Source organism: Opisthorchis viverrini, assembly GCF_000715545.1.
Source record: "Opisthorchis viverrini unplaced genomic scaffold opera_v5_458, whole genome shotgun sequence".
Taxonomy (NCBI): domain Eukaryota; kingdom Metazoa; phylum Platyhelminthes; class Trematoda; order Opisthorchiida; family Opisthorchiidae; genus Opisthorchis; species Opisthorchis viverrini.
The window spans coordinates 96,264-117,758 of NW_008752121.1; the positions used below are offsets into that span (position 1 = coordinate 96,264).

General features: G+C 44.7%; 1 protein-coding gene across 1 annotated transcript in view; it reads right to left on the reverse strand.

The window, feature by feature from the left end:
- T265_11212 (hypothetical protein) overlaps positions 1-21,495 on the reverse strand; it is a gene marked incomplete at both ends in the record, with an annotated part of 50,006 nt that overhangs the window by 18,953 nt on the left and 9,558 nt on the right. The window contains 2 exons of the mRNA XM_009177810.1: positions 2,453-2,644; positions 16,673-16,828. Of these exons, the coding sequence (XP_009176074.1) occupies positions 2,453-2,644; positions 16,673-16,828 (348 nt within the window). The remainder of the gene's footprint in view (positions 1-2,452; positions 2,645-16,672; positions 16,829-21,495) is intronic.

Genomic DNA, 21,495 nt, shown 5'->3' on the forward strand with positions numbered 1-21,495 from the left:
GACTGATTAATCATGAAGCAATAGAGAGAGAGATGAACTGAGAACAACAGCTCTAAAGCTTGATGCTTTCTTCAGCTTTACCACAGAAATTTTACCACATTGAAAAGATACGTTGTAAAGTGAGTAACCCAGATGATGTCATAACGAACGTTGATTTGGCACCGATTTGTTGCATTGAGTAGATCAACCAATCACCGTCGGCTCAACATCACTTCTACTCTATATACTGTGTAAGCCAGATATTCTGTGTTCACTCCTGACGAGGGTGAAAGCAATGTCAGTAACCCAGAGCACACGTCTCCTACCAGTTCTAATCAGCTGATCTGTCAATACTCAGCAGTGCCAGGAACCGAGTTACTTTAACTTTAATCCAAATAATGAACAGATTAATTCAGAAAGTTGTCTTCTCGCAGTGAGCCATGACTGGTTAAGTTGAGAGTGATGCTCATTCCCCTTCACTCAGTGACTTACTTTCCTTACATCAAGGGATAATAATGGATTAGTTAAGGTTATCTAGTTGCAGATACCGAAAAAACCGCTCAGGTGTAACACCCATGCCACCCGAAGGAAGCACGAAGGCTGGGATATTGTCAGGTTGCCTTAGCCTAAACAGAGAGGTAGAGGTCGGGTTCAAACAACGGAACTTCCGCTCAGCGAATTAGCGCTCTAACCACTGAGCCATCTCGCCCTTGCGGACACCAGTATAAAGGTTTCAAACTCAGGAAGACCCAGGAAGACTCAGGTCCTTAATAGGTGCCGAGTCCTTTCCTAGGAACATAAGCGGATGACTTGGTACGACTACTGGTCACCCGACAACCTAGAAAAGAGAGATCATTCTAGAGCACGATTACTGTTCACCCAGTGGTACTTATTCAAACAGTGACGTCAAAACCCAACGGAGCGCCACAGACCGCAACCTGAAAATATATGAGTTTCAAAGGCCAATGGTTGATACAATGTAAAAATGTATTACCATTTGGTAAAGCAGGATTCGCTCTACAAGTTTTCTACAAAAAGCAGTACTTAATGTAGCTCCTATTGGGGACTTGGGTTATTATCCAGCGGGAAATTCTTAAATTGTCCACCAATGACAGCAGTACACCAGTAATAAATACTGGTGCTTCACTGCCATGAAAACAAAAAAGAACAAAGGCTTAGTAAGAAAAAATGGGTCAGGTTAAGGCCTATTTCCATAAAGGAAACGATCAGCAGCCAGCATTAGAATTAACAAATCTAAGAATCACGCCGTCATCAACAAAATTGTCATAGCGCCCTTTGTGGGCCTCCCAAGAAATGAACCCAGCGCAAATTGAAGGGAAAACTTTAGCAAGAAAAAAACGACAGTACATGCTGGAATCGTTAGCTTGCGAGACCCAATCACGTGGGCGCCAGTCAGGAAGCCGCAAAGATCCCACAACACTCGGTTTCATTGTAGTCGCTTTTGTTTTCCCGCTATCCACGAGAGCCTTTCGCTAACAGTTGACTGAACAGAAAAAAACTTTCTTGGGTAGATGGTGGTTGGTCGTATACGGATGGCACGGGTGGTTTGAGTCAGCCTTGTTGCTCAATATGGGTGGGGAGGTTACCTCATTTTCTGATTCCTGTAAGATACTTACCCGCGAGGGGGAGGTGTAGAGACTTAGTCGTCAGTATGCGCGATTAACAGTATGCATGAGTCAATTGCGACTCTAACTGTCACTTCGGGTCTTGCACTCAACGCGCATATTCCACGGAATAAGATTTACCCCAACAACATTGGCTCACTGCCATTTCGACCGTACAACGACACTGGAGTCGTCCATGTGGCTCAGTCGACGCAATTTTCATCCACGGTGAAGCCGCTGGGAGGTTAGTCGATGGCCAGAAGCATACAACAGCCACGTATAGTGGTAGTGTATTGCTTCTATACATGCATCGCGATATCTCGAATATCATACCAACTGAAACATGAAACGGCCTGATATAGCACATTCAGTTGCTTGAAAACGTCACAAATGAGAGATTCAACTAGGTTCCAGGTGAGTCTCCCCCAAAACCAAATTTATTTTCAAATGAGTGCATTTCGCTAAGTTCGTGTAAGTTGACGGAAACTCGGGGACTGTGCCTACCTGATAAGCTCCAAGGGCTGGAGACGTTCCAAGAAATGGCGGCCAATCGATGTCAGTTTCTTTCCAGATTGTCTGATTGAGCGATTGGAGGTGTAGGCACCTCAGAATGCTTGACATAGGTCAGCACTAGGTCTCCTCCTTCATCCACTCTTTTTCTCTTCTTTTCACCCTAGGGCTTATATATATATATATATATAATGATGAGAACCAATGTGGTCATAGGATGCGCTAAATTCTCCCTGACAAGCAGATTTTCGTGATGCAACAAAACAGGCAAGTCGTTGACTTCCGTTAGAGACTACCATGTTTGCAAACACGTTTGAAGAAAAATCGAGGAAACTCACTCGATTCCGATAGATGACACAAATGTGATTTACGCTTCTGGTAGTGAAGGGACTACCCAGACGAGCTCGCATTCGATCGTACGGGCTACCCGGAATTCGACAGTTTCCCAGTACGGCGTAGTACTGCTCCATACACATGGCACAGCCATCAGGAAAGTATTCCGTGTCCAGCGAGTTTCCTTCGAGTTGTGCCTGCGTAAGCAAGGTTAGAACAGATTGGTCATAAATCGAAACACAGTAGTGGACTGTACAAAACTGGGGAAAAGTTTGGGGGATCCAACTTCAGTAAATTGAAGATTACGTACAGCACTTCCACAACAGAGAACAAGCTGCATAGGGGAAATGATGACCGATCGATAGAAAGTAACACTGGAAAGAAGTGCGTGGGATGATTATACGGTTATTCGATATTCGCGATGAACCAGTGAATTTATGGGATGAATATGTGATTTTCCGAGCCCAAATAAATAAAAGCGGAAACCCGGGGACTGCGCCTACCTGATGTGCCCCAAAAAGGCGAAACCGGGTCGTCGGCTGTCGACGGATTTTCAGCAACCTTAGGAGTAGTACATTACAAAGACATACATGTATCGCGATACTTCGAATATCGTAGCGACTGAAACATGAGGCGGTCTGGTGCAGCACATTTGCCTGAGAACATCACAAACGAGAGATTCAGCTGGGTTGCAGGTGAGTTCCTCGAAAAACCAAATTAGTTTGCAAATGAGTGTATATTCGCTAAAAACGGAAAGACATTTGAAGTATTTGATTTCCCCACTGAACATACTGCCTACAAATGCGATTTCTATTTGTGTGCTTCCCATTACACCAAAGCAAATATGTTCTCTACCGTTTTAGCAAACTACATTCAAGTGGTACGTCACTTATTTCTTCACTGGGTGCAGCCGAAGTAACTGGTTTAGCAGCAGAATTCTTTGGTTTTAACGATATGTTTCATGTTAGAAATTAGAGCGGCCGATAGAAATCATGGTATTCTGGCGCTGTCTACATGGTGCTCGACCATTTTTTATGTTGGCACTGCTCATCAACTGTGGCGAATGAGTTTCCCATGCATGTGAGAAGATAAGTAAGACCATACAACTCACACTAACATCTTTTGCGGCGAATGAACTAGAAAGCCCCCCTGTACTTGAAGGCAAAGCTGGCGAAAAATAATAGCAATGCTATCAAATCATATCCACTAATCAAACTTTAAAAATGGTTCAGCTTTATCACTCTTCCGGTGCCTAGATGCCATGCTTCCAGCACGAGGGGTGAGATACTGTAAAGTTATCCAAACCAATATAGGAATAGTCAAGATGCAGAGGTTGGGTTCGAATCACGGACTTCCAGGTTAGTAATTCCGCACCTTAAACACTGAGCCACCTAAAGTTAAAACTTTGGGTTCAAAATTGCTGGGATTCGGCGCGCGGTGCGTGCTCTCAATAAGTCGAACGGAAACAGAAGAACCGCTTGGAATGGAGATGAAATACATTCTGATTCATTCAGTTAAACTGCAACAATCGAAACATCCTACTCCTGCTAGTATGGTTGAATCCATACAGCATTATCGCAGTTATGACAGACATCAGCAGTGAAAGGTTTCGCAGCCGTAAAGCCATAAAATGCATTCAGTGAATTTTGAAACCCTGTCCGCAGCAAAGCCAGTCTTGTAATAGATAACTTTTCGGCGGAGGCAGGCTGACAGACAGAAGCTCAAGCATCGTGTACAGCTTTAGACATTTCGTTCTAGTGACACGGAACATTCGGAAGCTAGTCAGTAGACTGGAGCTAGAGCAGGTGAGTTTGATATACTCGTTAGGGGTTCATGAGTTTCTCAAAATCCAAGTGAAGTCTGTGCATTCCGCGTAGACCTGGAAATAGCAATGAAAAACAGCAACGGACAGGTGCATAGTCAGAGCGCAAACAACGATTCCAGAAGCGGCAAGCGGTGATCGCCATCAGTGACTGGTAGTAATGGGGTTTATTTGGGTCCGGACTGGTCCTTTGGTTGGTACCATGAAACCGAATTATTTCTGATGAAAAGAAACCCCATGTGGTTAACACGTCTGTAGTAGCGCTCCTCCGTTATGAGCGCATTTCATGTGTATCCCACGATGACTACCCAGCCGTGCCTCAGCAGCGCGTTCACGTCACCAGCGGCCATAATGATATCCAGACCTTTGACTTTTAGTCAAATAATACCTACTGTGTTATAGAAAGTGTCTTTGGCAGGGTCAGAGCCAGTCTGCTGAGCCGTTAGCAGATACAATACACATGGAGCTTTCCTAGGTTGCTTCACGATGATGATAAATGAACCGTGAAGAGAAGAATATTAGCGCGTATTCAGTAGAGTAGAGATGTTTCCGCTCGACAGTTAAACATGACAGAGTTCACGGCATATCCAATCCCAAAGGACGATTCGTTACTAGGGGTGCGGAATCGGGAGCCAGAAAAGAGTAGGGGGGAGTAGTGAGTTCAAATACAGTAATTGTGATCTTGGTTCGCGTTTCCGATAGACATCAATAGAAAAGGGAACGCAGTGTGTGCGTTCGGCCGGTACCATGGATCTGGCCGCATGTGAAATGGCCCTCTGGCTGCTGTTGGGGAATACATGCGAGATTACTGCACCAACGCCATAATACGAAACATCTGACGCCAGTAACGATTTTCAGCATCGATTCGCAGTGGGTGAAAAGCAAATCGGAGTTCTACGTGAGTCTGACAGAGTCAAAGGGGCGTTGGTATCCGTCTGACCATATCCATTTGTGATGCTCGGTGAATAAGTGGTTTACTGAGCTTCGAAGTCTGGGCATGCCCGGCAGGAACTGACTGCAGTGGTTGATAAGATCGACGGATTTCATGACTATAGGCGGTGGTATGCGTTTGATGCCCTCAGTGTTCTCGTGATGAGATTGGCGGCCACGTTCATCAATGAGGAAACCGCATGGAAGTGCACTTTTCTTGCGGTACTCTGGAGCTATATTTTCCAACAAGACCGAGCAGTCAATCGAAGTGCAACCATAGCTCGACAGTTTTGGAAACCATGACGACGAGGTCTTCCAAATAGGCGAAAAAACGCGGGGCATTTTCAGCATTGTATCCATGGTTTCTTGAAATAAAGCCGCTGCTCTCTTGACACCAAACAGCAATCGAGTATACTGGAAAAGACCGCGGTGGGCACTGATGCCTCTCTCGGGATTCCTTCGCGACTTGCACTTGCAGGCACGTCACAGTCAAACCGATCTTCGCAAAACACTTGCCTTGGTTCAGCTTCGCGAACAAGGCGTCGGAAGAAGTGTAGGATACAAAACATGCACCCTTAAAATTCAAGAAGCGCTGGAGGTAGTGGAGAATTTTACACATCTCCATCGTTGTATAAGCTCTGGCGGAAGTGCACCTCGTAGTCAATGCATGAATCTCAAAGGCTCGAATCATGCTTGCTACTTTGTCACTTGTGGTGTCAAAAGGCATCCCACTGAACCCCAAGGGTGGTGCGTACCGGGCTACAGTGAAACAGTGTTGTTGTATGGTTGCGAGACGTGGCCTTTGCAGATAGATGATGTGAGGCATCTTAAGGTTTTTGACCACCGATACCTCAGAAGCGTCGCTGGTGCTGGATTGCTCCAATGAACTGGTAACGAGGTAACAAACAAACGAGTGTCCGGTTGTGCAGTAGATATCAGTAGCGGAAAACATCCAGCACCTTCAGCTGTAGTGGCTGGGTCACGAGCTACACATGCTGAAAAGCCGACTACCGAGACGAGTGCTGTTTTTTGTGTGAATTTCAGAATGGCGCAAACCGCGAGTTAGACAACGTATGACTGGGCAGAAAGGTGCGGAGACTAGGTTTGGGTGTTATTGGTGGCGTTCACCTTCCAGTATCGAGTCCTTGTATCCCCCTCGCGCTTGTGTTTAGCTGGAGACATTGCATGAAATGACAACTGATCGGTGTCAGTGCTGTTTGTGTTGTCGGTCTCTTTATAGATAGTCTGACTGAGCGTTTGGAGAAGTGGGCACTTCAGAATGACCGCGATGGGCAAGTACCAGGCCCCTGATCCGCCTACTCTCTTCTTTTCACTTAAGGGCTTTAAAGTCGTTCGGCTGCAGCATCCTTTCAGTGCCTAACTGCCAAGCCACCCGAAGGACGCACGAGGGCTGGGATAATGTCAGGTCGCCCCAGGGGAAGTCGAGAGGTAGAGGTCGGGTTCGAACCACGGACCTTCCGGTCAGTAAATTCGTGCTCTAACAACTTCTGCCTTCTCGCTCCCACTTTAAGGCTTTAAGTATACGTGAATGAGCAGTGAAGCATCACCGTCACTGTCAACACTGACGATGGTGCCTTTGACGATGATGTAGTATTGTGACCAGTGGAAAAATCTTCACAAAAGCGAATGGCTCCATTAGCCTTTTTGACTGTCACAATCGGTATGGTCCATATCCAGCAGTTAATAGGTTGTATTCGGTCTAGTTCCTAGTCAGGGTTGCAAGTCCAGATCTGAAAACTAGTCTGGCACTGAATAGGCCAAGTCAGGCTTTAACCTTTGTGCACCATCCAAATCCTTCGGCGAATACGGGTGAATAGTATTGCAGGATTAACGCTTCGAAACGTGAGTTGATGCAAGTTTACCTCTAGGTGATTCGCGAAAGAAGGCTGCAAAAGGGACTGATGGGCTTTTGTAATAAATTCAGGCTGTCAATCCGATCCAACACGATCCGAAAAAGCTTGAGGGATGTAATCATGTGGCAAGTGGCCTGGGCCGCCGAGCCCCCGAAGCTTATTGAGCAACCGGCTTCGCCAATCGATTTTAGTCGGCCCCAGAAGCATTGTAGGCCCAACGTTTAATCGGCCTTGAGTTTTGCCGATCCAACACGATCCGAAAAAGCTTGAGGGATGTAATCATGTGGCAAGTGGCCTGGGCCGCCGAGCCCCCGAAGCTTATTGAGCAACCGGCTTCGCCAATCGATTTTAGTCGGCCCCAGAAGCATTGTAGGCCCAACGTTTAATCGGCCTCACATGAGTTTTGCCAATTCATTTAGATGTTCGATTAGTCAGCAGGGTCATGTCAGAACACGTATCAAGCTGGGAACGAACTGATAAGTTGTCAACACGCACCGACGTAAACTTCATCCAGCAAGCAAAAACAACTTTGAATGCTGCCATCACTGAGTTGGACGGCGACTAAAGAGCTACAACGTGGTGTACTGGCGGCTGAGGTGGCGGGACAGCTGGGGGAGAATATACGTTAATTACCGTTCATGCTCCGATGTGCCGAGTTTCAGCAGCAATCATCTGACTCCACTCTTCATCTGCAAATCAGTTCCGAACATATGTCCTCCTAACTCCAGGTGGCGGGACAGCTGGGGGAGAATATACCTTAATTACCGTTCATGCTCCGATGTGTCGAGTTTCAGCAGCAATCATCTGACTCTCCACTCTTCATCCGAAAATCAGTTTCGAACATATGCCCTCCTAACTCTCGAACCAGGAGTCAAAAGTGTGACCAGAAAGGGAGTCAAACGGTGTAACGTGCAGCGGTCACTCCCTTGTTTCTTCAGCTAACTTTGCTTACTTTGTCTGGTACATCCGCGCTCACTAGATCACGCGACTCGTTTGTTCCGCAAAACGCACAAATCACATGACAAAACTCTGTCGCGTTAGCAACACAACAAGTCAGTTCCCGTCTTATACGCATCGGAACGATTTTATCTATTATACACACGTAAAACCTCCTTATACATAGGAAGACACGACATAGACATCACACACATACTCGCGCGCGCAGGGGACAGGAATTCAATCAAACTCCACAACTCCACAGACAATTACGGAACATGTGTAACAGCCATACTGCGGAGAAAACATGTTCACCCGTCCGGACTTTCACCCAGGAACTCTCACGAGTCACTAACAAACGATAATTCACCTTTTGACTTATTCCATTTGTCCCCACTGTATTTATTTAAACATGGTACAACTCGCCACTGTAAACTACTGCCAACCATAGTAAAAACTGTTATTAGTCCGTATACCCCTGAGTCATATTACGGCCATCATAAACTGTGCACTAATAAAGGTAGCAAGCTTGGCGAAACAGCTGATGATGTCACGTAGTGACCAGTTCTTTTCACTTCAACCCTTAAATGAAAGTAGCCAGTGAGAAGGGTAAATTCTTGCCGCAGATTGAAACGGAATGGACTGACCGGTCCAGATGACCTCTGTTTTGTATGGCACGTGCCAATTTAATCCCCATTACCACATTCATGATCATCAAATTAACCAGAGAACTGCAGCGAAGACAATATAACTCCTCTGGAACTGGAGCGTTTTCACTCATGATAAACAGTTACTAGCAGTTTTGTTTGTCAGACAGACATCCACGTGTAGTGGTAGTATCCGCATTCTGGGACAAACATACCACCAGTAAGGCTATACAGGACAAAGGCTGTGGCAATGTGTCAGTTAAGTAGTCCAGGCCTACCATACCAGTGACAACCCGGTGAACACGGTTAAACAAATCCATCGATATAATCGGACACGTGATGGTGGGTTGGTAAAGCAAAACCGATGAAAGTCACAGTTGCCATCTGAATGAACTTGCAGAATAAAAAGTCAACGCGCATTGATGGCCACGATGCGTGGGTTGTGGCAAAAATATCAACGCTGCAGATGGGGCCTGGGCCAGATCAGAAACATGATGAGCGACGATTCACTCCCCATATCGGTACAAGCAGTGCCGCACTATGAACCTGATTAAAAAAGAATGAATCAGGATAGACGACCTCGTAAATCATATTCGCGAAATCGAAGGCTGCTAAAGAGACCGTTCGTCGACTCACTCACAAGGACGAGAGCGCTGGCGAATTCATTCACTTCAGACATTGTTTTATTAAAAGGTATACAAACATATACAAAACGATACGGCCCAAAATGTTTATTTGGGTCGGCACTTCACGCGTACATTCAGATGGGATCGCAAGCGAAAGAGGGATGCAGACCCAAGTTGCTGCAGTACCGACTACGGATCCACTTCGATGCTACAATTTGGTCGTGTACTCTTCATATTTCCCTTCTAATGACAGCTGTCGACTTACTGGCGTCACCAACAACGGTGGTCTTGTCTTGGGGATGCAAAAGCGTACGAGATCCCACGAGTAAAAACCTTGTAATAATTTTAGGTCCCCTAAAAATCGTCTAGCCCAGTGAGATGTCAGTTACGTTTGCCCTGCTTCTGGAATTGCCTTGAATAGGCGTTTTGTTCATCCAAGCGAGCTCGAGATAGCTCAGCGCGAACTGACTGCAAGATCCGTGGTTCGAACCCAACTTCGGCATCTCGACCGATCCTGTCTAGGTTTCTAAGCAACGTACTTCGTACTTCCTTTGGATGCTATGACAGCTAGGAACCTAAAAGAACTTGTTGGGCATAACCATTCAATTCCAGAATGGTCCTAGAAAGGATACCAGACCAACTGGGTCCAAAAGGGCTGCTAATTGGGAGAAGTGATATCGGATTTCAACAGCTCTCTATGTGCCAGCGACAGTTTGCCCTCACCTTCACCTTTTGTGTTGTTACACTGGCGGAACATCATATCAGCGGGTACAGGGAAGATGCACAGTAGCTCATGCATGGCGACCACAGACAGACTTCCCTCGCGGCCAGATTGGACCTCGGTGGAACAAATCGCTCAGACTCCGGGTAGCACGTGTCAAAAAATATCAATCCTATTTCTCGTATTTGTAACTACAATTAGGACTTCTGGAAATAGCTGAAGTCGTTGCGATTCAATCAAATTACCGCAGCTGTGTGCTCCTGAAAGATTTGCGGAAAATCTATATTTGCCCTATGCACTTCAAATGTGTCAGAATCCTCTTGTAACGGAAATTCTGACTTGTTTTGTGCCTATGTTGTGAGAAAATGACGATTTTTTTCACGAAAAAGAGTTCACGTAAACATTTACATTTCCCTAATTGTTAGCACAACGAGATTCACGGCTTCTTACGTGGAAAACCGTACAGTTCACCATCGGAATGTGAATTCTCCGCATTCAAATTTCATTGGGGAGGGACTGGAAAAAATGAACGCGTCAAAAACAGGACATAGCAGAATTGCCACACAAGAGCATATTCCAAGAGCGCATACACTGCGATTTGTAAGCACACATGCCAAAACAGAGCAAAAATAAAACATTGGGCATGGCTTTAAGTTAGGGCACATAGTGGCATGCGAGACACGTCCCGTAGAAACTCAGCAAAACTACTACATAGCGCAGACGTTCTCCAGTTAGCAACATAGGTATCGCACAATCAACAGTGCTGCCTTTGCGAAATGACGACAAACAATGTGGTGTGGAAGAATGCATGCGGTGCGAAAGTTGAGAAGACGGCAAAATTGTTCGGCAGTGAGATGAAAGCGAAGCCTCGCTGCAGACGTATTCAACAATGCTTGCATCAACATGAAGAAGTACAGCGGTCCCCTCAAAACAGACCCTTCTGAACGGATACTATCTTCTCCCCGGGCTCTGTAGTGTGGTAGGTAATACCCTCCCAACAGGGATCGTATAGCCCATTCCTGGGGTAGTCTTTTATTAAGGGGACCAATGTACTATGGAAAAGAAATGCTCGCGACGGAATTCGAAAATGGCACAGTGATGGCATAGAGAAGAAGGCCAATACATCGCGAGACTGATTGGGCCGGTTAGCATGACAGCCATGGGGCAGCCTCGCCTCGTCTGTCTGACTTGAGGTGCACCTTCGGCGCGCCCATCGACCAAAGGCTACCACTGCGGATACTTGGTTAAATAAAGTACACGGAAAAGGAAACCTCACGGCACACGATCCGAGCAAACGATGCTCACTGAGGAACGGCTGTACAAACGGAGAAGAGCACACACCAAACAGGCATAGGAATGAATGACCGTTACAAGATGGCAGCGAAGCATAGATTTCATTGTCAGTGATGAATCGACAAAAATCAATTCAAACCAGTGTGGCTTCCTAACACAATAACCGGAGCATCGTAGTGGAAGGCAATTTATTTTGGATTGGAACATATGTAACATCAAACAATCAGTAGATGTCCTTATTCAGAGAACATTTTAGAAACCGAATTTTGGTTAGCTAGTGGGGAACAATTCAAGGCAAAGTTATGTGGAATGAGGGTGGCTACAGTCGAACTGGGTGTTCTGAGACCCTTATACCCTACAACTTGGTGCACTTAGAAGCCTACAGGGCACCACCATACGTATGCAATCCCAGTGCCACTTCTTAGTCTGACCGCTTGGTTGAAGTCGCTATACGCTAAGCTGGCGTGGAATGAGATATGCAGCGATTCTAGGCTGATTCTCCTAGCAGGCCCATATTCGCCGCTATTCCAGTATTGTTCAAAGATTGATTTCCCTGTGTCGGTTAGAGTGTGTATTACGGGAGAAAGAAAGGGAACCAATCGTACTGCTAGAAGCATGTTCTGCAGGTCACCACGGGAAACTGCCTCTGCTTACATAGATCCTGTCTCCAGTTGCGAATAGGAATGGCTCCAGCAGACCTCAAGTTTGTCGTACCATCGTTGGAGCGACGCAGTGCTGCCTTCCAAAAGACATTGAAGTTGCCATCGGTATCTGTGCCATTAGTACCACCTGCCATGCACCTGTGCATAGCCACCTACACTGAAGGAACGGAACGATAACTTCGATCAGGATGGGCCACTGAGAGCAGGACAACACCAACTGCATCCACACAACACCAAAATTAAATTAGGACCACGTCACTACCCATAAGGTTGGTCAAAGCTCTTCGACAATCGCCTAACGGCTCCGCCCTTCTGGGGACTCACCAGGTAGACGGGGTACTCGAGATTTCACTAGTCTTATTGCCTATTTGAGCGCCATCCTGATTTGTTTGTCTCATCAGTCGCCCACCATCTAGTTAAGAGCAAAACCCACACTGACTCAACGACTGTATTTGATGCCGTGTTGAGTATAGCAGAGAGTAGACTTTTGATTTCTGACAAGGCCACTGCCATTCGTACATGAAAGCCAGATCTGTGTTAGCCGAAACAGTTTTCGTGGCATTACCGTGATGATTCACAGGGCAAGCGCTTGACGTAATACTTTTTCTGCCTTAATCACATTAGTTTATTGTGGAAACTTACAGTAGACACCTAGTGAAGCACAGCGAAATGAATCAGGAAAGTCCATGAAAGAAAAAGGGTGCTGCTGTACACGACGCCTCCGCCTTACAGTAATCCCCAAAGAAGGCTTCTCTTCACAAAGAGACCACAAGAATTTTCTGGCAAGCTACCACTCAGTGGGTCCAATACCCCTCCCCGCAGAGGCCACTTCTAAAGGGTACTGTTGTAAATGACTCAACTACACCCTAGCACGATAGGACAAACGAAACTACCACTAATGGGTCATCCACATGTTGTAAACCGAGAAAGCTCGGAGGTTTCAGAAAAAGTGAGTAACCGAAAGTTTCGTGATTCGGACCACATCATGGCTCACGCAAGCTAGCAGTACATCGGTCTCCACACTTCCCTCCAGCTATACTGCAGACATGTCACGGTTGAACAGTTACTTATCCACATTCACTTACGTTTCATTCCGTCTGGTCAACAAAAACAATGCACATGTGCGTTGACGGTCCTCGTCGGCAGTTACATAAGTAAATAAAAAAGACGCCTGACCAAATTGTACTGGCCGCCTGTTGTCAAATGTGGCCTACTGCAGATAAAATCCGTTCACCGTCACTGGAGCTGGGCCCCCGATAACTAATCAGGCGATATATCGTCTAGTTCACAACGAATCTGACATAACGATAACAATGAAACGTGTCGCTTGACTACCAGGTACCGAAAACGCGTCCAGTGAACGGAGAGGTTGGGCGGAGAAGCCATCAGGGCGACTAGAAGATGGCAAACAGGTGTAAAATATGGGAGACACCTCCGTATGAGGATACGTTCCACAAAGTCTATGACAAGTTCTTTCTACATGGAATGGTGATAAATGAGCAAATCCAGATTACGAGTGAAACTCTTGGAAAATGCGAACATTTGAGCGTACGGGGAATCCCGAAATTCATCCTAAGGATACAGCAAACAACCTCTATGTCTGTCACGTCTCCATAACGAAGCTCTTGGTCAGTATACAGATTCTAATTAACACTCCTGCAGAACGAAGCCAAAAAATTCTGTCAACAATGGCACGGAGCAGTTGTTTTCATGTCACTATCTATAGTCGATTCAGGAACAAATGGTACAGCTGTTCAAAATACATCTAGAACTATGGTCAAGTGTAGGGACAAAGTATCTGGTCCCTCCCATGTGGTCCGTTCCGACAAAGAACATCCACGCATGGGTCTGACAAGATAAACGTGTATATAATGAACAAACGAGCTGACAACACTCAGGGGCACAAATTACCAAGCGTTGCTGTCAGAGGAAGAACGGTTGAATATCGACGAATATCCAATAGAAGTCTCGAAGGCCATATAAGCTGTAGATGAAAAATGGCTGGCGAGTGTTTTGTCGGTAGTTTTCAAAAAGTGATTGTAAACTGCTATGAAATTGGTACAAATTGTATTTATCCCCCGACCACTTAATAACACCAACAGTTAAAACCGCATAGCTAACCAGAAACCAACGTGTACAGTAAGCACAACGGGGAGGAGTCGTCAGTTTCATTCTGGACTACTAGGATAAACATCGAAAACGCGAAGCGCAGACAGAAAATATGATAATTCTGTCTAAATTTTTGAGCGTAGCGCAGGGTGGAAGATCATTCGCAGTAAAAACTTGAAGCTAAGCATGGCATCCAATCAGCTCTGTGAAAAATATGGACGGAAAACGGGAAGTCATACCTAACAACAACGGGAACACGCAGACTCACAGGAACATTCTCCCAGGCAGCCACTCTGAATGCTTAGCACAATACCTATAATGGATAGAAAGTGCGTGCAGCTCAGATGGATGCATAGCCAAGCTTGTCGATTGGGTGACATCAGCCCACTCTGTGTGTTCGAACGTTCTGGAGTAACGATATCGGACGATTCTGGAAATGCGTCACAGAAATGGGCAATCATCACCTGGTCCGTTTCTACTATTCAACCGCTCCCGCAAAATCAATCTTCTAAATCAAACCCAGGTATAGTGTACAAAAGCAGTTGCAAATAGAATTCGATGCGCTCACAAGCAGGAGATCCACGCAGCTAAGCAAAAGAACCCTTTCATTCGGTGCCTTATCTCTCTCTCTCTCTCTCAAATTAATTGACTATGAATGACCCTGAAACATATAACTATGTCGAAAGGGCCGTCGTTCTGGGTAGTCCATTATTTCTCACTTCACGAATAAAGTGCCGACGATCTTACCGAATGCTGCGATATGAAGTTGCGCGAGGTACAAGTCAGATCGGTTGATTGCGGATTTCTCCGCACCCATGACGAACAGGCACAAGCCAAACTAATGAATGGGTGTGGACATATGGTGTTGTACGCCACTGAGGTGAATTCCTCGTTATTTCTATCATCACAACTCGTAAATGATGCCATCAGGGATGCCGCAAATTGTCGTTCCGTCTTTTATCTACTCTTATTCGTGTTCAATTTCAATTATTCACTTAACGCGACCTGTATGAATGAACACAGCCAGAAAAAAAAACGGAACAGGGTGCGCATTCCGACAAACTATCAAATCGAAGCTTCGCATGTTTCTGGTGAGTACTTTCACAGATCTGGAAGGCCTTTCCGATTAGTGTGAAACGGTGAAACTGGAAAACAGGAAACAGTCTATGGATTGAGTAAATGCACAGTGGGGTTGGCAGCACGAACTTGTGTGAGCAAGTAGACTGTCGGCATTAGCACAGGTAATGAACACCTGGCAAGGGCGAGGAGAGGCAGTAATGCAGGCGATCAGGTGACCTATTTTCAGTATATTAAATTAAGTGCAAAACCAAACCAAACTGTCGGTACGTTGCGGACATCCCGGGTATAGAAGGCATAGAGTAGATGCAGCTATAGTTTTATAAACACCGAACACATGGAGATATCTACTTCGGACACTTTGCATTTTCTGACGCAGTAACTTCCTCAAACAGTGCCCCAACATCTTGGCATTCCAATCCAAATCCTGGATTTCAAGTTGGCCCGGGTTGTCGAATGGATAGGATCATCAGTCATCCAGTTAAAAATACCACGCGGATGCTCTCAAGTCACCCCCTATCCATTTTCTGATTACATGCCATGTTGCTTCAGAAATACAAACACCCTTACTTAGATCCGGAAGGCGTAAGATAATGGGGACTCGGATGGAATAAATGCTCCAAAAAGACACCCGTGAAGCAACGCAGCCATCTCCCGTATAGGGAAGTTTATATGCTAGCAACTTAATCTCTGCAAGAAGACACTCAGGACCGGTTCCCATGAAAATTCTGGAGCCTTGTTTTATTTAACTGGCGTTCGACTCACAAAGAGGACTCTAAAGAGGATAAGTCATACGCACAGCAAATACACTGAACAGCCATAGTTGTTCAATACTTGACTTGGCTCTGTCGATACTTCATTCATTTGGGCATTTCACGGTTGGAATGCTGACTTGAGGACAATTCAATGCATAGCAACTTGTCAGTCCTAGTATTCCAAACTGTGTGACAATACGACACCGCAGTAACATACCGTCTTCGGTAAGGTAGATAAGCAAACCAGTGACCTTTCATTATGTAGCTTACGTGGGTTGATGACTACCATATAGATTCACCATGGTGAGCTAATAAGCGGAAAGCACAGACATTTACTTCACAGGAAATGAAAAATCCCATGCTGTTGGAGGACACCCGGATATCAATGAAATGTCATGACCACAGTACAGAAAGTAGGCTAACGATAGCTTTCATTGGTCGCCCCTCAACGAGAGAAAACTTGTCCAGGGAACACCTCTAAATCTTACGGCTTTTTGTCGAAGGACAGCATTGTATACAATAATCAAAGTAGTCCTGATCACCAATGAATGTTACAGAAGGCAAAAGACGACTGGGGGAAGCCTCCCCATGGTTGTAAGCAGATTCAATTCGGCATTTGAGGGATGTTCACCAAGGGTACATTAAATCTCCACCGACACCCACCGGGAATCAGACTGGCAAGCGTAATGAAAACAGGCAAATACGAACAATAGGAGCTGTGACATGCAGAAAACTGGTAAAACGGAAGGAAAGTACAGAAGACACTCACATACCTTGAATCCAAGTACACCCAGAACAACAGCGGTGGCATAAGCGAGCCACTCCTGATCAGTTCGAAACACATTGGTTTTCATCTTCATGGCCGGACTGCAGTTAATCACCACAGGATCGCGTGCGCTTAGATAGGTACTGAGCCACCAGTCGAAAAGCTGTAAAGGGTTGACATAGATGATGTTCACACACTGGACAATCATAAATTTTCAAGACTAACTGACATCAGACGAGCGCATGTGACACTAATGTCACGCTAATGTGTGACAATAATGAAGAGGTACCGAGATCTGGGTTATAATTTGGTGTTCACTGAAAATTATTTTGTGCCCACCAAAATCGGTGGCACATTTCGATATTAATGCTTGAACAACATGGATGTGAATAAACAGATCAAACCAATGAGAAACGAGTGGATATATCAGCTCTTCTCGGTAAGAAAGGCACAGATATGTTAGTAGTGAGAAGAGATTTGGGAATATCTACCGAAGGCAATATACTCTGAAAAGCGAAGACAAGCAACCTAGCGCTGTTTCTTGGTTGGTGAAAACGGTCAGCAGTGCGCAAAACACGAATTCCCAGACATGCCTTCGGAGAATTCATGTAAATTTGCCGTAGCTCGACGCGAAAACGTCGGTCGGAACATCATAAGGTATAGCAACGAATTCGAAACATGCTTTCATATCTCACTTGAACCAACCCAATACATACAGGGCTTGTACCCACAAAACCATTGAAGTGTACTGTGTTTACCAAGTGGCTATTGGTTCCTGTTTGCCATGTCGAAGAGTTTCATGTTGTATCCATACGGAATGGTGACTAATTTTGCGACTGTCTAGTGGAATATTCAGGGTGGCAGCCGGAAACCTTGCCCACCCGCGGTGAGAAGCCTTTTATTTCACCGGCATACGGGGTGTTATCAATTTCAATGCCAAGATCTGCTGCATCGCGTGCGTTAATGGCCGAAAGAATCCATTCGGACAATGTGCAGAAATGCCTAATGGAGTGACTTCAAAAAGTTTCGGGTGGCATGGCGGCTAGACATCGAAAGGGTGTTACAGCTGAAGAATTCTTATTATTCGAAAAGTGCTAGTTATCTAACCGACTGGTAGATATGAGCAAGGTGACTGAAACGAGGGAAACCGCGCAAGCTCATTCTCAAAAGGTCACAAATGGACTAGGGATCGGAACATTACCTGGGGGATTGCTCAGGATTCAGGAGTACGTCGACGATCTTCGAAAACTATCCGTCTTTGGCCATAAATACTTCCGGTTAACGGCACAAGTCAACTGGGAACATCAGATTAGTTATGCCGAGAACGTCTGATGGTTTTCAGGAAGAGTAGCTGGTCATGGGTTACACTGGTTAATATACTGCATATGCCAGATGGCCATATGCTTCGCAGTCCTCCCGCCCAGTCATTTATCGGGTAGAGACGACCCAGGGACGATAAGTTCATGGATTGGTAACGAAGCATGAAAGCCCTTAATAAGAGTAAAGACCCCGGGTAGAGACAAATCAATGGTTGCTGACCCTGACATATATGGCTGTTACACAGCTAATGGTGATTGTCTTCAGTAAGTAACCCACTTACTCCTTGCTATACCAAAAACAAGCAGAGCCATTTAACGTCAATGGACTGACTGAGTCATCGCATCCAACGCGTGGATCTCATTTCATCCCTCTCCTTATCCTCAGACCATTGTACTTCGGCATATGGGCTGTAGTTGAAGAACTGAACTGAACGCAACTGGTATTGTTCGTATCTGACATGTTGGATTCCTTTCCAAACAGCTGAATCCATTCTCCGTACACGTAGAAAATCTCAGCACTTCGAAAACCCGTATTTCGACGTCTCAACCTACCACATCTTATTAGGTCCTTTGTCTTCAATTTTTCAACTCGTTACCCCTTATGCATTATGCGCACGACGGATCACCTTCCAACTTAGCATTACTTGCGTAAAAGTAAAGTCAGAACATATTAATTGCGTCAACGAAAATACAAGCCCTGAAAGGGCCGATTTCCTGGAGGGTACATAACGCGATTTGCTGCCAGGCACAATTTAGACGACAATCTCGAGGGCAGACCCCACAACAGAAGCCTGATACCTGTTAGCATATCTTTATGGTTTGCCGCATACAAGAGATAGCCAACGTCACGGGTTGGTTTACTGGATTGACACCAGCTGACTGTCACTCAGAAAGAGCCTCTAGTCACAAATGCCTTGGAAACGTTCGGCAATGTGTATGCTGATAAAAACACAATGAACAGACTTAACTTTCTTCGAAATTAACTGTGCATTCATCTAGCAAGGCCATCCCGCCGATATATATATATATATATATATATATATATATATATATATATATATATATATATATATATATATATATATATATATATATATATATATATATATATATATATATATATATATATATATATATATATATATATATATATATATATATATATATATATATATATATATATATATATATATATATATATATATATATATATATATATATATATATATATATATATATATATATATATATATATATATATATATATATATATATATATATATATATATATATATATATATATATATATATATATATATATATATATATATATATATATATATATATATATATATATATATATATATATATATATATATATATATATATATATATATATATATATATATATATATATATATATATATATATATATATATATATATATATATATATATATATATATATATATATATATATATATATATATATATATATATATATATATATATATATATATATAAACAATGGCTAACCAAAAATAAGTTCAGGGTACGAAAGGTGTATGAGCATTTTGGCTGCACTGGATATGTCGCATAGGTTGCAAGTCACTCCTGGGATGAAATACTTTATGAAGATGTCGGGGTATGAGACCCTAACCCTACCAATAACATCGTCCAAAACGACGCAAGTGTTGGTAAGCCCTCGTCCTCAAAGGGCCAAAGAATCATCACCTCCCTTGACCACTGCGCCAGTGGGCAAGGTAAACAAACCCCCTATGTGTAGTTGGGTGTGCCGGTTTTCTCCTAGGCACTCAAATATTGTACGTGGACGAAACAGTGATAGGACCAGCAGCCGACCGAACCTTGTATCCCATGAGTGTCAATGTCACTCAGATCTACTCCGTGCCTTTATGGCCTTCACCACTAATCGTCCGTAAGATCAGGGTAACATAACTAACCAATACTGATCATTCTACCTGCGCTTCCTCCGGCTGCACTGCAATGGTCACAGTGGTTTATCTAAGACTATAAGTGAATGGTTCCCATACAGTACTTCGTTCTTAGTGCTGCGAGTTGTACTCAGACAGATTCAAGCTACTCCTTCGTAAACTAACCGGGAATTGAGGGGCACGCAGGAAACTCAACTCTAAATCATGACAGTAATCTTCGCTGGTAGGATGGACAAGAATGCAGGTAAGAACTTCTTATATCTGACTAAATGAGCCTGCTCACCTATGCACAACGTCCGACAGCCGCCTTGTAAACCATCCAGCTACCGAGCAGAGACAGAAAAGAAATGCATTGAAAGGACGGCTAAAGAGAAACTAGCTATGCAGCTTCGACGTATGTTCTCTGAGGATGGCCAGCGAATAACTCCGCTTCCGACAATATTAATCAACATTAGACATACGATATTGTTTTGCGCTCCAAAGCCCGAAATAGGTAGTCTTCATATCCTGTATGGTACCATTTTTCGGTTCCCAAAGAAGACCCAAGGTAGTCAGAAAAGCAGTGAGTTCTTGACAGGAGTTGCTCCAGACGGTTTTTTAAAGTATGAGGTAAGAACGTTCGAACGGGAAGATAGTCCTTTTGCGCATTATTTGCAACGCAAGGGAGGCCCCTAAAATGGATTCTCACCGAGAGGCATTAGAAAAAGCCATCCTATCCTCAGGTGTCTTCTGATTCATAAATTCTTTAAAAAATCACTAAAAATTACCATAGTGTTTGGTAGGTCGAAATCAAAATCCTAGACTGAAACTGTGTGCTGAACTAAGTAGTCATGGCAACACAATGAAGTCTGTCAGATAACGGCATAGTACATGAAGCTGCTGTATTAAAAGCAAGCACTGCTTAAATTTGACAACCGCTAATCTATTTGAACTCCGTTAGCACCACCGCTGCCCGGTCAGCGCAGTCAGAGAACAGCTGACCACCGGGAGAGATTGAAGATTTAATCTCCATCTTTGAATAAGGCGAGTGGGAATTTGTCAGGACCAGCCGTCACGAAGAGACTGGACCTTACCGTGGTGTGACGGTTTGCGCACTTCAGCGATCCATTGAGCTATACTGGAGAGTGTCCCGCGACACTCACAGGGTCTCTCATACCAGGTTGGTCAATGGGTAGAGGTCTGACGAACACAGTCTCCTAGCCCTCCAGGTTGGGGGTTGGAACATGTGGCGACTTGCTCCGTAGAAATGGTAATGCATTTGCATTTCCCGCCAAACACCGCTGCCTTGCGGTCAGGCTTTTGAGCCAAAGGCTTTGGTTGAGGACCCTAGTCGTCCTCCTGTCTAGGTGTGGGCGCCCTGGCAGTATCCCAGCCCACGTACAACCATGAATAGCACATACACAAATAAACTAATGCCACATCGGCCGTCGCGTGGTGCCATCATCCGGGTCGCCTTACTTGCTGCAGGTAAGCTAGCTGCGGGTAAGCGAAAACAGGCTACTGCTGACGCCTCCCTTCTTTCTCTTTCACATACTTTTTCTTCCCCCTCTCCCCACCCCA